At 39.1% G+C, this 17,159-nt stretch overlaps 2 protein-coding genes across 5 annotated transcripts in view; one reads left to right on the top strand and one right to left on the bottom strand.

Moving 5' to 3' along the window:
• Positions 1–8,818, top strand: part of PDE7A (phosphodiesterase 7A) — a 165,413-nt gene extending 156,595 nt beyond the window's left edge. Inside the window, exons 15-16 of the transcript XR_013553621.1 lie at positions 440–576; positions 8,321–8,818. The gene's annotated coding sequence lies outside the window, so the exon portion shown is untranslated. The remainder of the gene's footprint in view (positions 1–439; positions 577–8,320) is intronic.
• MTFR1 (mitochondrial fission regulator 1) overlaps positions 1,904–17,159 on the bottom strand; it is a 61,896-nt gene continuing 46,640 nt past the window's right edge. For all 4 annotated transcript variants that reach the window (XM_060610629.3, XM_060610630.3, XM_060610631.3 and 1 more), the window contains 4 exons: positions 7,213–7,445; positions 5,278–5,536; positions 4,328–4,496; positions 1,904–3,357 (listed from right to left, as the gene is read on the bottom strand). In XM_060610629.3, the coding sequence (XP_060466612.2) occupies positions 3,289–3,357; positions 4,328–4,496; positions 5,278–5,536; positions 7,213–7,445 (730 nt within the window). In that variant the 3' untranslated portion in view covers positions 1,904–3,288. The remainder of the gene's footprint in view (positions 3,358–4,327; positions 4,497–5,277; positions 5,537–7,212; positions 7,446–17,159) is intronic.

Genomic DNA, 17,159 nt, shown 5'->3' with positions numbered 1-17,159 from the left:
TACCTTTTTCTATTTTAATTATAATACATTGTGGTGTGGCTCTCATTGCACACTTTTTCCTGGGTGTCTGCTTTCTTACCCAGATTAGGAAAGTTTTCAGGTATTATTTCTTCAAATAAGTTTTCTCCCCTTCTATGTTCTTCTGGGACCCCTATCATGTGCATGTTAGTATGTTTGTTGTCCCAGTAGTTTCTTAACCTATCCCCACTTTTTAAATTCCTTTTTTGCCGTTTGGCTTGGATTCTTTGTTGTACCCTTCCAGATCTCTATCCATTCTTTTGCATCCTCTAATCTGTTGTTAGTTCCTCCTAGTGGATTTTTCATTTGTTACATTCTTCAGCTGACCAGTTCTTGTTTAATATTTTCTCTTTGCTGAAGTTCTCCACTCTTCTCTCAAGTCTGATGAGCATATTTATCATTATTTTGAACTCTTTTACAGGTAGATTGCTTATCTCCATTTTGTTTTGCCTATTTCTGTAAATTGGGCAGAACAGCTTCCTCTCCCAGCCTTGAAGGAATGAGTGGCCCCGTGTAGGAATGCCCGCGTAGACCGCACATGCTTGACAACTTTGGATGGTAAGCCGGAAAGGGAGCAGGCATAGGCCAGGGGTAGCCTGTGCACACTATGCCAGGGTCACCTTTGGGGCAGGGGGTGGGGGGAATGGCTCAAGCTCATGGGGGCCTGAGGCTCACTGAGGTGGTCCTAGCAGGCTGGCTAGAGTGCCTGGACCCTGCTCCAGTCTGCACTGTCAAGATGGAGGGGGAACATAAACAGTGGTAATCACCAGTGCTTCCAACCTGAGTCCCAGCAGTTGCCTCACCATTTGTCTGACACTTTGGGGTTAAATGGTAAATGGAGTAAACGGGTCTCCTTCACTCATAGGCTAGTTGCCCTTTAAACCACTTTTTTTTTTTTTTTTTTTTTTTGCTGTGCCCCAGGGCATGCAAGTCTATACACAGTCCCCTCCATGAAATCTTTCCCTGTGTAGTCTGTTGTACTGGGGGTGGGGTTCCTGTCATTACTGTGTTGGGTCTCTCTCCCACCTGTCTCTCTGCGGTCCTGCTGTCCTCCGTGTACAGAAGCTGTTCAATCAGCCCTCGGTTCTTCAAGAGGAATCGCTTTATACGTAGATTCTAGTTCCGCGAGCTCCCTACACCGCCATCCTGGACTACCTCCCTAAAATTTAAACTTGTATTTGCCAGATTCTATCCCCCAAGAAGAAAACTTTTAATTTTGGAGAAGTGGTCTCCTCGGGTTGTCGTCTTCACCAATGAGACACAGACTCGGGAACTTAATACTTATCAAGACGACAGGCTTCTTGTACACAAGGGCTTGTGACTGGAGACACAACAGGAACTACAGTTTTCCTGCTCTACCCCAAGCCTGTGCAAGTAGGTATACAGGAGGACATCCAGCAGAAGTCAGTCTGCTGGAAACTACAGTGACCTCACGTAAAATGATGTGAGTAGTAACGTACTTGGCTCTCTACCACTCACAGGATGTATTCAGAAATCATTATTTCATTTAATCCTCAGCAATTTTTGGAGCGGAGCATCAGTCCCGTTTTAAAAACAGAGGTATGATTTGTGTAACTCCCAAGTCCAGTGCTGACTCCTATTCACTATGTGTGTGTAGCGAGTGCCTGGACCACTCAAATCATAGGAGACGAAACATACCGGTTACTTCACCTTCTTTGCCTCAGCTATAAAATATAAAATTTAACTATTTTTATCATCTTTCACTTCAGTACTGTGTTGAGTGGGAGAAACTGAATGAGACCGGTGGTGAATAAGTGGCAATAGATTTCCACGCTAAGAATGCAGAAAACAAAGTATTCTAAAGAAGCTACATGTACAATATTAGAGAATTTTATCCACTAAAATAATATACGAGAGCTTATGGTCCAAGGAAAATACAAATTTGCTTTATTTCAATACAGTAACTTCCTTCAGTTGGAGCACTGGCCAAAATTCAATACTGATACAAATATAAATTGCTTAGGAGGTCAAAATATATATTTAGGCAAATTTTCTGAATTTCTTTTAAAGGCAGAATTTTTAAATCATATGAAACAATTAGAAACAATGTAATGTAAATCAACAAACATGTAAAATAAGCCACAGTTCAAATTTAAGCTGAATAACATTTCCTAATATTGAGAACATTGCACATATTTTCAATAACTTAAAGGTCTACTCTTCCCATCTCCACTTTTTACTAGATTTAAATAAATCCAAGTATTTACTCATGGTAGAAGATTCTGCGTTAACTACAGCTGAGTTTAGCAGAAATACAGAAAACCATAAAGTTTTATTGAGCATTCCCAAATGAGCATGTACAGCATTCCTCAGAAGCCCTCCACAAGAACGGCTTTTCTCCTATGAGCACCTAAGGGTTGCTGCGTGGTGTAATTCAACAGAATAGCAGACCAATGATAACTTACAGGAAATTCTTTCACCTATTAAGTGTTTCATTATAAAGCTACTACATTCGACCAATATTTAAAAAAATTTCAACTCCATTATGCTGCCATTTATATTACATATTAACTTAGTAACAAGCCATCTTTACGATGCCTTTATTAAACTGGAATAGAAAGATGGTACATTCTGGTTTTCACTTGTTATAGATTTGATTCAATAATTTGAGTTCTATCTAAAAACTACATTTTCTTTCTCAGCACTGGAGTGAAAGCAGCTTTTGTGGTCTTTGACTTTCCTTTAAATGAAAGCATTATGGAATTTTCAGCAGTAAACATTATCTGGTTCCTACTTGAACCCCCATCTCTAAGGAAATGTGAAAGGGGATCTAAGGTAAAAGTCCTATTCAAGGCAAAAAGGTTCCAATCCCAAATATTTCACTTGAGCAACTGTGTGTTATACCAGCTGTTCCATCACTGAGTAATAAATCACTGACCGCCTCACTGACGTCATCATTACATTTTACGTACTATTTTATACCCAAATATATGCATATAAAACATTTGCACAGATAAATTAGTGTCAAAAATTAAAAACTCTACATCTACAATGTCCTTTCCTCTGAAATCTATATAATTGTTCTTAAGACTAGAAACCTTAACATCCTGGCTACACATTAAAAACCTGTTATGGAAAACTTCAGAACCTTCTCATAAAAACAAACACAGACTTAGAGTGCTTTTTTATTAGACCTAAAGGAGACTACTGAATACTAAATTCAGGTATTTACTAACTAGTGTTGATTTCTACTAGCCAAATAGCCCTAACAAACCAACAGCTGGAACAAGGATAGTTTTTCTTCAGCTATTAGGAAGTTGAAACATTTTCAATCAAAGCCTTCATTTTTCCTGTAGACTTCAACATGTGCGGCCCAAACTAAGAAGGAAACAAAGCATAAATAAAGATAGTGCTTCAGGTAACAGTAATGATACGTCCCCCTCCTAATCATGGAACAAAGGCCTGGGCGTGTTCTGCATGAAAAACCAAGGAGCTAGATGATATTAAAACCTTCATGAACTGACAAACTGTCTTATAAACATGACACATCAACAGAATGAAAAGCAAAAAGGTAACCAAACTACTTCACGGAAAACTATAATCATCTTAAGACCATAAGCTTTAGGCCATTTTTACTTCTCTGAGTAAAAGAATGAGGTACAAAGTTTCCTTTTTCCAATGTCTAAAAACTCTGAAAGATGCTAGAATTTCTCAGATACCTGCCTCCCTGGAGTAGGTAAGCACATATTCCACACGACAGTAAATACATTTTACTGTATTTGGTAAAATACAGTAAATTTTTTTATACATTATACTAGATAATGTATACTAGATAATTTATACAATTGCATAAATTGTATAACTTAACTGTATAATTTATAATAATAATATATAAATTAATATTTGCAAGTTTCCCTGATCTGCTCAATCTCCACCTATGACCTGAAACATCTTGTTAAGACCCAGGTCAAATCTCATCCTCTTCAGAGAACTTTCACAGGACACCCTAAGGGAAAATTATCTTTCTTTACTTTGAATTTCTCAATCACCACATACATACTGTCTTAAGATATAAATTTTACTGTAGTGAATTTCGCTTCGTTGTGCTTACGTATAAATAAAACACAGCATGAAAAATTTAACACTGGAGATGCTAAGTAGCGAAACCAGGGTTTGGCTTTTGCTTCCTTTTTTTACCTTCTTCTATAATCTACTTGTGGGGAGGGGCTAAATCATGTAGCACATTCTTCTCACAGAGCCACAGCTCAATGTCTTACCAAATGCAGGTTCTCAGCAACGGAATCAACTACCATGTTGTGCTAAGACAGAAGTGTGACCTAATACTCACCAACACTGTTTCTGAGGTGGCCTCTGATTCAGACTTTGGAATTCCTTTTCCAACTTCACCCTGACTATCGCTTCGATATCGAAAGGCAAATTTCTTTTTCAGAGCCTCTGCTATGAGGGCAGCAGGGTCGGTAGCATCTACAGGTTTGGGCTTTAGATCCTGTTCTGACCTTAGAGAGATGAATAGAAGCCAAGAGAACTTTTCAATATGCTGACATCCCTCAGAGAAGTACTTCGCGTGCCTTTACATGCACTTCTCTAGCATCACTGATACCCAGGAAAGTTCCTGACGAACACTGAGAGACACGAAACAGAAACCCTAGATGTAAGGCTCAGTAAAAGAACACAAAGATGCCCAATGAACAGCCACTCGATTCAGCACAGGAGCACTCATCATGCTCTCCGTCAGGGCAACTACAGTTTCATTCTTCTTCCAAAGCCTAGTGATTAACCTCAGTAGGTCTACAACACAGCTTATTGAATGAATGACTGGACAATAACAATGAGACTTCCCATAAAAGGGCTTTAAATGCAATTGGAGAAAAACCTGAAAATGTTTGTTAACTTCTTAGTTATATAGGAGACACTGGGGCTCATCTTTTTTAAACTAAAACTGGAACCATTCATGGTAATCAGGTTATAAAACAAAGTTCTCGGGCGCCTGGGTGGCTCAGTCGGTTAAGCATCCGACTTTGGCTCAGGTCATGACCTCCCTGTTGTGAGTTTGAGCCCTGTGTTGGGCTCTGTGCTGACAGCTCAGATCCTGGAGCCTGCTTCGGATTCTGTGTCTCCCTCTTTCTCTGTCCCTCCCCTGCTGGCGCTCTCGCTCTCTCAAAAATAAACATTAAAAAAATAATAAAAATAAAACAAAATTCTCAAAAAGTCTAATACTTCATTTTACAAGACATAAAAAAGTAAGGGAAGTATGAAATAAGGTAAATGTATCCTCACCTTTTTACTGACCGAAGTTTTACACTGTTCATATCTTTAAGGATCTCTAGCATATTTGGCATATCAGGTTTCTTTGGCCTGCTCTTAACCTGAGTCTTTCCAGCACAGGCTTTTTTCTCTCTTCGTTCTTTTATCAGGTCAATAGCAGATACGCTTTGGTGGAGCCCTGGTGTGGGGAGGGGCAGAGGAGGTGGGGGCGGGGGAGGTGGTGGGACAGAGGGTGGGGCCGCAGTAATGGATGTGGTCGAATCTAAATCACCTACAGAAATAAGGAAAAATCAATTGAATCTTGATGGTAACAGGCAAATAAAATAACCTTTAACAGCAAAATTATGTTAAGGACTTTTGTATACCTGAAATCAATATGCTTAAAAAAAAAAACAAAACTCCATTATGTAAGTAAAGGAAGTTTCAGTTACTTGGTTAGAATCTTAAATACCCATATCTAATCCCAAGCTCTCCAAATGGAAAAGTTCCATTTAACTTAACAGGGGGTGTTTTTGTGATATCAAATGTTGCAGTCTGACCGTTGCACAGTTTGTAACTACTTTTAACTTTTAAATGAAATATGAAACAGTGTGTCCTACCTACACACCTTCAATACAGACGGTCTGACAGTTCAGGACTATAATAACTATTTGAAAAACCCGATAGATTTGTGGTTCACCTGAAGAATATTTACATAAAGGACTTATTAAGCATTAAAAGTTTTACATGTATTATTCAGCAAATTTCTGAAAGAGAAAAGGAGGCGTTGTACTTAATTTCCAAAACATTAAGTAACTAAGAGTTAAAGTGGTTACAAAATAAGGACCTAAGAATTCATCTTTCTGCATACTACAACAGTTGTTCATTGGCTGGCCTATACTGATTATGGGGGCTCAATGCAAAAGGAATTTTGACTATAAATAGAGCATCTAACATAAATCTCCAAATTATCTCACTATTTACAGCAGTTTTCCAAGTCTGCCAGAAGAGGGAGGTAAAGCAAAAGAGAAATGCAATTTAAAAGCTGAAAGGAAAAAATAAAAGAAAAGGCAGGACTTCTGGTTTTTAAAGTTACGTGCAAATCTCATTTAATTAACAAATTACTTCTCAAGCACTCGGTGCCAAGTGCATTCGTCCTCTGTCCATCTTGGCCTATCTTGGCTGTACCCAGGTTGGATGAGGTTTCCATGCCGGATTACATTACACTCCGGGAACACAAGTGGCTCAGAGGCAGAATAACTGTCCTTATCTTTTAACCTTCAGAGTTGGCTAATATGGAGTCTAGCCAGGACTCAGGAAGAACGCTAGGAAAAACAACTACTACTTGCCAACAGGTTAATGGGCTAGGATTTCAAGGCTACGGTTTCTTCTCCAAAGTAACAAGGCACACGAAAAGAAGCAAACAGTATTAGACCAAGAGTCACAGGACCTGTATTGAGTTTCTACTCTGGACAAGAGAAGAGAAGTGACTATTAAGAAGCTACTTTGTGCTAAAGGCATTTTATAGAATCTCCACTTTTACTCCCATAATTACTCTAAGATATAAATACTATTACCCCATTTTAGAGCAGGAAGGGAGTTAGGCCAAGAACTTGCCTCAAGACATGCAGGTAAGTAAGCAGCACTCAACCCTGTCAGCCCCATTTTGAGATTACTTCATGGCTGATAAAATTGGTGCCATTATCACAAAGTTTCCCAGTGCATTCATATGAGCACTAGTTCAACTGTAGGAAATTCAGTATTTTCCAAACTCACCCTTTCTGATAGCATCAAAAGTGTTCAACAAAAACCACTTAAACCTGACGGGGTCCTGTACTGGACTACGGAGAGGACTGACCTTTGGTTTTCTAACAACCCCATGGCTGTTATTTGCTAACAGATTTTAAAATTAGTGGCATTCTCCTAATTTCCAGCTCAATGGTTAAAACAAACGTAGGATTTACAGACCTGCAATGAGATTTTGCTGTTCTTGCAGGGTCACAATTTTGGCAATCTGAGCTCTGAGAGCAGCAAGTTCATTTTCAAGGGCACAGATCTTCTGTAGTGCTTCCTCATTTGCCAGTGCTGTCTTCAGTTGAGGCTCTTCTGGAGACAGGTTTGGTAAGGAAAGCTCCCTGCTTGGCGGCTTCTCAAAGAAAGGCAGGCCATCCTGAAGGGGCTGCCTTGATCTGACCTCTGTCCTGCAAGAAAGACAGAAGGTTGGCTGTCACAGGTTTTGCAAGGAAATACAAAAAATCATCACTGCACACAGTATCTGAGAAATACTTTTCAGACTGACTTTACATAAATCCCCTCCTGTAAGTTTCAAAACAGCAAAGTACTTGTCAACCTGATGTAGATACATACCAAGCCAGGTTTCTTACTGCCATCATTCTTAATCTCTATATAATATGCATAAACCCACACTATCAGGAGGCATCACAGATTCCAACGTTTTTTTCCACTTCATGTTTTGTTTTGAACTAAGGTAAAAAAAACTTTTAATGCTCCTTAAAAAATGGTGGTTTAGGTGATTAAGCTCACTGAGCATGGTGCCTGCTTGGGATTTTCTCTCTTCTCTGCCCCTCCCCCACTCGCTCACGTGCACTCTCATTATGTCTCAAAAGTAAATAAAATTTTTTAAAATGGCAAACTAATTACTGGTTATATTTGACAACAAAATCAAACCAGTAATACATTAGCCTTTCACCAGGGTTTTGGCTTCTGCATTTCACTGTTATTGTTTTCCGTGTATGACAATACAAATCGCAAGACACAGTGTAACAATATGGGCCAAATACAGCAGCAGAAACCGAAACGGAGAGAGAAGAATCAACTGAACCCATGCAGTAACTATACACACATCCTCATTTTCACTTGGGTGTAAAGGTTTTTAATATGCATTTCTCCATAGTTCCAAATGTTAAGTCTTTTGAGGCTAAGAATAAAATTCAGATGTCTTTTCAACTGTCAATTTATATACTTAGCTATTTCCTACAATTAGGTTTTCCAGGCCTCTAAGCCCTTTTTCCTTCCAACTTCATTGAGCTAAAATTGACAACTGTATTTATTTAAGGTGTGCAGCATGATGACTTACGTACACACTTGGAAATAATCACTACAATCAAGTTAATGAGCGTCTCCCAGTTTCCCTCACAGTTTCACGCGGTCATGTCTGAGTTCTGGCGAACAAGATGTCGGCAGATGTTGATAAGCCATCTAGGAAAGCTGTTTACAAGGAGAGGACTCCAGGAGAAAGTCCTTTCATCTGTAGCTCCACCCATTCGCCCCTCCTGAGCCTTGAGTACAAGGTGATGGCTGGACTTGAGAGTCACAGACAACCAAAAGCTAACCTGAATGCAGAAGTCAATGCTAATGACGGCAGGGAGCCTGGCACGGTCCCTGTGGACACTGTAGAGCCACTGTCAGCTTCAGACTATCTACTATGGAGGTGTTTGATTTGAGAGAAATAAACCTCCATCCTCTAGAAGTCACCATTTTGGGGGGCATCTCTGTTAAATGTAGTCGAACCGAATCCTGTTATACAACCATCATTAAACTCCATTTTATCTTCTATTTTAACTGGACATTGGTATTTTATTTTTGGTGGAGAGCTGTTACAATTCTTCATTCTACCTTATGTTCTAAATGAAGGAATTCTTGGGGTGCCTGGGTGGCTCAGTCAGTTAAGTGTCTGACTGGATTTCAGCTCAGGTCATGATCTCACCATTTGTGACCTGAGCCGAAATCGAGGCTCTGTGTTGACAGCATGGAGCCTGCTTGAATGGGATTCTCTCTCTCCCTCTCTCTCTCTCTCTGCCCCTCCCCCACTTGTATTCACTCACTCGATCTCAAAATAAAGAAATAAACTCAAAAAAAACATAAATGAAGGAATTCTTGGACATTACCTTTTGGTATTCACTGAATTCTGATGTTTTTCTTCCTATCTAACTCTGCTCATACTCAATTAAATTTACTATATATAGAGAATGCTTATAAATTATTTACCTGTAAAATTATTTTTTTTAAATTGTCCAGAACTGACAGTGTTTTTTGGTTTTTTTTTTTAATGTTTATTTTGAGAGAGAGAGAGAGAGGGAGGGAGGGAGGGAGGGAAGGAAAGAGAGAGAGGGAGACAGAATCCCAAGCAGGCTCCACACTGCCAGTGTGGAGCCCGATGCGGGCTCAAACCCATGAACCGTGACATCATGACCAGAGCTGAAATCAAGAGTGGGACGCTTATCCAACTGAGCCACCCAGGCGCCCCTACCTGTAATATTACTAAAGAAAAATATTTGGAGAATAAAGGTCCCAGTTGTTACCTCACCTTAGCTTAGATAGCAAGAAACTTTAATAATATTAACTTTATTAATTTAATTTGGAGTATCTATGAGCTAGAGAAAATGTGTGGCTTACAAAGCTTCAATTACCACTCCCTTTCTTACTGCCACACTGGGAAGAAACAGGTGATGAAATTTTTTAAAAAGTACATGAAGGTTGAACAATAGTAAAACCTTCTCTCAGGAACACTCTGTTCTGATTAAACAGATTAATATGCTCTTTCAAAGATTATATGTTACATAAGTTACAGATTAGATGCATGTGCTCTAATCACCTGGAATAAAGAAAGTAATTAAGACATTAAAATTTTTAAAAATCACTGTGGCTTTCTGTTGATACCACAGGCTAAATTCTGATTTCTGCTTATCTTTCATAAAGTAGGTCAAATAATTTTGTTAAACAGCTCCATATAATAAATAGAGTTTCAAGTAGACAGAAATTAACCCAGTGAATGAAGTTTTTGGGGGGAACATTTACATGGAGGAATTATATTTAATACCAGTATAATGTCCAGGATTCTTATTTAACTTAATATGTTTCCTCAACTATATTCCTGATAACTTTTTATGTTTTTAATAAAAAAGAACACGATGATGAATTTTTAAAAAACTACTCCTTGGAAGAACTACGGAAACTGCTGATAGGTAAGAGAGTGGTACTGACAGAATTCTAGTCCTTGGAAGAGATTTGGACAAAATACAGAAATCTCAAATGTAGGGGCACTTGGGTGGCCCAGTCAGTCAAGCATCTGACTTTGGCTCAGGTCATGATCTCAGGGTTCATGGGTTTGAGCCCACGTCTGGCTCCGTGCTGACAGCTCAGAGCCTGGAGCCTGCTTCGGATTCTGTGTCTCCCTCTCTCTCTGCCCCTCCCCCATTTGCTTTCTGTCTGGCTCTCTCAAAAATAAATAAAATGCTTAAAAAACAATTTTTTTTTAAATAAAAGAAATCTCAAGTGTAGAATTCGAGTATCATACTTGTTCAAAACAAGAGTATAGAAAGATCGAAGAGTAGTAGTAACAGACTGAGTTTAAAGGAAGAGAATGACCAGAAGCACAGTGTCTCAGGACAGGAAGAAAGCCACTGCCATGGGATGGGCATCAAGGGAGGGGCATCTAACTGGTGACAACTAGAGTGGAATTGAGAAGAGAGGAGAAGAAACACAGAGCCTGTGGACTCATCTCTATCCCCATATCGTCCATTTTCTATCAAAGTTCAGCTTTGCTTTAATAAAATGAAGCTAAAAGAATGAGTACGTTCAGGGCGCCTGGGTGGCTCAGTCGGTTAAGTGTCTGACTTCGGCTCAGGTCACGATCTTGTGGTTCACGAGTTTGAGCCCCGCGTCGGGCTCTGTGCTGACAGCTTGGAGCCTGGAGCCTGCTTCCGATTCTGTGTCTCCCTCTCTCTCTGACCCTCCACCCATTCATGCTCTGTCTCTCTCGGTCTCAAAAATAAATAAATTTTTGAGAAAAAATTAAAAAAAAAAAGTGTTTAAAAAAAGGATGAGTATGTTCATATCTGGGGGTGGAAGTAAGAACAGTGGATTGTTTTCCTATTATGTACGAGTGCAAACATTTCAGGAAGTTGATACAATAACAGCAAATAAAGTAAAATTTTGGATACCAGAATATTCAGTGCTACTAATAAAAAAATGACATTATAATACTGTTATTCAAGAACTAGTGGTGGGGTGCCTAGGCGGTTCACCTGGTTAAGCATCAGACTCATGGTTTTGACTCAGGTCATGATCTCATAGTTCATTAAGATCGAGCCCCATATCAGGCTCTACACTGATAGTTTGGAGCCTGCTTCGGATTCTCTCTCTCCCTCTCTCTCTGCCCTTCCCCCTGCTTGTGTGCTCTCTCTCTCTCTCTCTCAAAAATAAACATTAAAAAAAAAAAGAGAAGAAGAACTAGTGTCTTTGATTTTTTTTTTTTTTTTAAGTTTTATTTAAGTAATCTCTACACCCATCCTGGGGCTCAAATTCATGACCCTGAGAATATGAGTCACATGCTCTTCTGACTGAGCCAGCCAGGCTAGGTCACTTTAGTAGAGAATGTATTCCTCCACGGGAATCTACCCCCAAAACCAAGAGCACACTTTACACATTGTATGTTAGCTAATTTGACATTAAATTATATTTTTAAAAAAATCTTGGCAGATAAAAAAAGAGAGAATATATTCCCACCTCAAATCCTCCCATACATCTCAGGATCCACAAGTATTATTGTAAGTTTGTCTTAAAATGTTATTCAAGTAAGCCAAAGTTCAAATCCCATGAACATTTACTCTTCAATATCCAGAATTAGAACAAGATAATATGGCAATTTGGATTAAGAGATCAATTTATCAACTACAAGTCATTTTTGAACAGCTTACTTTCTTTAAAATATCTTCCTGCCAAAATAAATTGTAAGAGAGAATGAATGTTGAACAGCAACCACAATGTTAAAAAAAAGAATTAAGTTATTATTACATCTACCCATAACTTCTAGAGATGAATTTTTCCATTTTGATTTTCTATCTACTGAAAATTAAGGACAAAGCCCTCATTACTATTAATCTTGAAAATCAGTGTGCCAGAATAAGAGAAAAAAAGTCTAGGCCTTTAGCAAAATGATTTAAAAGTAACAGTGTCAGATAATCTGTATTTTATATCTGTCCTATTTTTATAAATTTGATGATATAGATTCTGCATTTCCTGTTAACAGTAATACTAATACTGTTAACAGTATTCACAAAGTTCAAACAAAGTAATTATAGGAAATGTGGAAGTTTAAGTGTGGATTTTTAGAAGCTGAAAAAGGAAAGTAATCCTGAAGTCATCATGTCTTCTCAAAGACACAGAAAGATTGGACATTTATAGGAACTTAAGAATCAAAAACAAAAATAGAACATGTCTGTGGGAGGGGCACCTGGGTGGCTCAGTCGGTTAAGCGTCCGACTTCAGCTCAGGTCATGATCTCACAGCTTGTGGGTTCAAGCCCCGTGTCAGGCTCTGTGCTGATGGCTCAGAACCTGGAGCCTGCTTTGGATTCTGTGTCTCCCTCTCTCTGCCCCTTTCACTGCTCATGCTCTCTCTCTCTCTCTCTCAAAAATAAACAAACATTAAAAAAATTTTTTAAAAGAACATGTCTGTGGGAAAAGGCTGTGTGTATTTTTAAAGGAAGGGACATGTCTGAGAATTTCATAAAATGTAAATCTTTTCCACACACAAGAATATTACAGAGAACTTTTTGTAAGACATTCAACAAATCATTCTCAGAACCACTATGTTTTGCCTTATTCAGAGGGCTATTAAGAGCTAGAATGTAGAGACAGAATGAATCCAAACAAAGAGAAATAATCCCTTATAAAATCTGTATGTATAATTCTGAGACACTTTTAAGAAACAAAAACAAAAGAAGCATCAAATGCCCCAAAAAGCAAAAGACAGACAAATCAGGATTGTCTCTTAAAAACCATTTTCTGCATCCCAACTTTTACAGGTCAGATTTCTACCATTTTGTTTGATGCGGGCTCCAAAATGCCTTATGGCAAAAAGGAACAGGCTCCTGTTCAGAGTGGCACTGCACAAGAATTTTCTCTCCCTTTTTCTTATCCCAATGATATTATCAAGGGCAGCCACTTTTGGAGTACAACTTAGATGAATATGAAGGGCTTTTTAAGCTCCACTGACCATTTCAAAGAAAATTCTAAATTAAATATAATGCACCTCTGAGGTCCTTTTTCTCCTTATCACACAGTAAAAGCTCAAAATTTGAGATCATTTTAAATTTGCTCAATGCTGTATGAAAGATGGTATTCCCAAGATGATTTTTACCAACTCTCCCTCACCATTTGAGTTTAGAAAATAGCCTAGAAAGGTTTAAAAATACACTCTATTGTTGGAGCACCTGGCTCAGTCAGTTAAGTGTCCAACTTCAGTTCAAGTCATGATCTCACAGTTTGTGGGCTCGAGCCCCATGTGGGCTCTGTGCTGTCAGCCCAAGGCCTGGAGCCTGCTCTTGATTCTGTATCTCCCTCTCTTTTTGCCCCTCCCCCACTTGCGCTCTGTCTCTCTCAAAAATAAACATTAAAAACAACTTTTTAAAATATACTCTATTGTCAATAGGATCCAGAGAGGGAAAAAGGCGGCAATTTAGTTCCCTGAAAACACGAAGTTGGGTAGAAACCTAAGTCTTTTATTTTTTTTTTTAAATTTTTTATGTTTCTTTATTTTGAGAGAGAGACACAGAGAGAGGAAGACAAAGTGAGAGAGAGAGAGAGAGGGAGACAGACAGACAAAGTGCGAGGGGGGGAGGGGGCAGAGAGAGAGGGAAACAGAATCCAAAGCAGGCTCCAGGCTCTGAGCTGTCAGCACAGAGTCCTATGCGGGGCTCGAACTCACAAGTGTGAGATCACGACCTGAACCGAAGTCAGATCTCAACCAACTGAGCCACTCAGGCGCCCCAAAACCTAAGTCTTTTCAAAGTGAGCAAGTAGTTGGATAAAGACAACTGGACTCGGGAAATTACTTTGATACAGGGAAGTAATCCATGGAAGGATTTATAGTGGGGAGTAAGGTGGGACTTTTGTAAGGCTACAGACCCAGGAGACTGGTAGGATTCATTGCATTAGCTGTTCTAAGCTCGGTTCTTGTTTTGTCATTTTAAAAGCTGGATCTTCCTAAAAGTGAGATTTAATGAGAATGACATTATATCCACGTATTTATGCAGTAGGGACTGCACTGTTTTATTGATATACATTATTGGGTTAATGTCTAGTGTCAAATAATTAAGATTAAAATGATAATAGGGGCGGCCTGGGTGGCTAACTGAAGCGTCCAACTTCGGCTCAGGTCATGATCTCATGGCCTGTGGGTTCGAGAGCTGCACTGGGCTCTGTGCTGACAACTCTGAGCCTGGAGCCTACTTTGGATTCTGTGTCGCCCTCTCTCTGGCCCTCCCCCATGCTCTTGCATGCACGTGTGCTCTCCCTCTCTCTCAAAAATAAATACTAAAAAAAGTGTATTATGATTAAAATGGAAATGAATAACACCTGCTTTCTGTGCCATGAGTAGGAAATGGTCTTGCTCTAATCCACTGAGCTTCCTGGTCTACCCTCACATCTGTGGAGCTGTGACAAGCCAAAGTGTTGTGTGTTGATTCTCCTTTGGAATCTTATTACTCACTCGCTGTCCTCTAAGAAGTCAGGGTTCCTCCCCAACACTCCCTAAATAGAACATTCCATTATACACTTATATTCAACTTTGAAAAATTAAACTGGATGAATTTAGTCAACCTCAGTCTTACTTAGGTATCCTTAGATCATAGATTTTTTATAAATACATTCATCTTAGTCATTAGATTACAGACATTCTGGTCTAAGAAAAAGGGCTACCTGAAATACTTTCAAGTCCTATGAACCTATAAATTTGTATTTAATACATACTCATTTTGATAGGTATGGGGCACTCAGAATTAAGAATAAGATACAATTAGGAGCACCTCGATGGCTCAGTCAGTTAAGCATCTGACTCTTGATTTTGGCTCAGGTCATGGTCATCATGGTTGTGGGACTGAGCCCGGAGTCATGGAGCCTTCTTGGGATTCTATCTCCCTACAGCACCTCCCCCACTCACATGCACACGCTCTCAAAAATAATAAAAATTTTCAAAAAATAATAAATATTATTTAATATTTCAAAAAATAATAAAAATTTAAAATAAAATTTTAATAGGGCACCTGTGTGGCTCAGTTAGTTAAGTGTCTGGCTCTTGGTTTCGACTCAGGTGACGATCTCATGGCTCATGAGTTCGAGTCTTGCATTAGGTTCTGCCCTGTCAGCACTGTCTCTCTCTTTCTCTTAAAAATAAATACTTAAAAAATTTAAAAATAAATAAAATAAATAAAATCTTAAAAAAGATTCAAGTTATAGTTTTTTAAATTATTTTTATTAAGGCATCTCTGTGCCCAATGTGGGGCTCTAACTCACAACCCTGAGACCAAGAGTCACATGCTCTACAGACTGAGCCAACCAGACACCCCAGAAGTTATAGTTTTAAGTTGTAAGTCTACACTGCAAAAAATTCCCATAAAAATGAAATTAATATCAAAGTGACAGATCAAGGGGCGCCTGGGTGGCTCAGTCGGTTAAAGCGTCCAACTTCAGCTCAGGTCATGATCTCACTGTTCATGAGTTTGAGCCCACCGTCGGGCTCTGTGCTAACAGCCCAGATCCCAGAGCCTGGAGCCTGCTTGGGATTCCACGTCTCCCTCTCTCTCTCTCTGCCCCTCCCCTGCTCGTGCTCTCTGTCTCAAAAACAAACAAACTTAAAAAAAAAAAAAAAAAAAAAAAAAAAAAAGGATGACAGATTAAAAAAAAAACAACCTCAAACTGCCAGGTGAGGGTACTAGTATTCAGTAATTCAAAATAAAGCAAAATTGCATCAACTCTCATTCTTCTACTCTGCCCTCTTTAAAATACATGGTAATACCTCATTAGTCTGACAATACACTTTATCTGGTATGTGAAAATGAGAGGGCTTTCTCAAAACTCCCTTGTATGATGAGCTGGGAAGATGATGAGATTTAGATACATCAGCCTATTTATCAGGATACTGGCCATAGGAAAATAACACTGAGAATACCCTTCCCAACCATCTACATTTATGTACATCTATAATTTGTCAAAATCAATGTAAAGAGCAATATGGCACCATACTGCAAAAGAAAGTCTGCCAAATTTTTCTAATCATGTGGTGCATATCATTAACTCTGAAACTATGGGGGCACTTCACTGCCTATCAACTTCCTCCTTCTAGAGCACCACTCAAATTCAACTGGGTTTCCCGTTTCCTTTCACTTTGTTCAATTCAGATTATCTTTACCTAAAGTACTTCCAGACACTCTTTCACAGACCCTTTAGGCAATTATTTTCAACAATGCAAACCAAATCCATTATTCAGATCCATTATTGTCAATTCATTTAGTATCATGACAATCCCCCTTATAACTACCTCATGTCATATCCTCTGCAAACATGGCCATTTGTTAAAAGTCCTTTAGAGGCTTCTCTTTCCAGGAAGATGGGACAGACTAGTTTTCCCTATTCTTCCTCTTAACTAAAACTAAAAACCCTAGACATACATAAAACAAATAGGACTCTGAAAGGTGAGGACAAGACAGAATGGCTAGAACTTTGGGATCCAAAAGAACGACACAGGAGTGAGTTTCCTGTTTTTCTTTTGCTTCATATATCTGACTGGTTGCTGGAGTTAATGGGTAAAACTCAGAAATGTCAACGAATGCAGGGCGGGGGGAAAAAGCCCCAACAAAAGTCAGCTCTCCTAGCCAAAAAGGACCAAGAAAAGGGTAGGTTCCCAAGATAGAGAACTTATGTAAAATAACTACTCTACTCCAGCCAAATACCACAGAAAGCACTGTGGCCCCACTTACACCATGCAGCAAAGACTAACTCCCATCCTTATTAGGCTATAAAGAGATGCCTCACACTCTGCAGGATGCTGTCAAAGAAGGCAGGGAGAAGGGACTTAACAAGGGTACCTCACTCCTTGTGGTATAGTGGGGACAA

Source organism: Panthera onca, chromosome F2, assembly GCF_046562875.1.
Source record: "Panthera onca isolate mPanOnc1 chromosome F2, mPanOnc1 haplotype 2, whole genome shotgun sequence".
Taxonomy (NCBI): Eukaryota; Metazoa; Chordata; class Mammalia; order Carnivora; family Felidae; genus Panthera; species Panthera onca.
The sequence above is the reverse complement of the archived record's forward strand: the minus strand, read 5'-3'. Positions and strand labels throughout refer to the sequence as shown.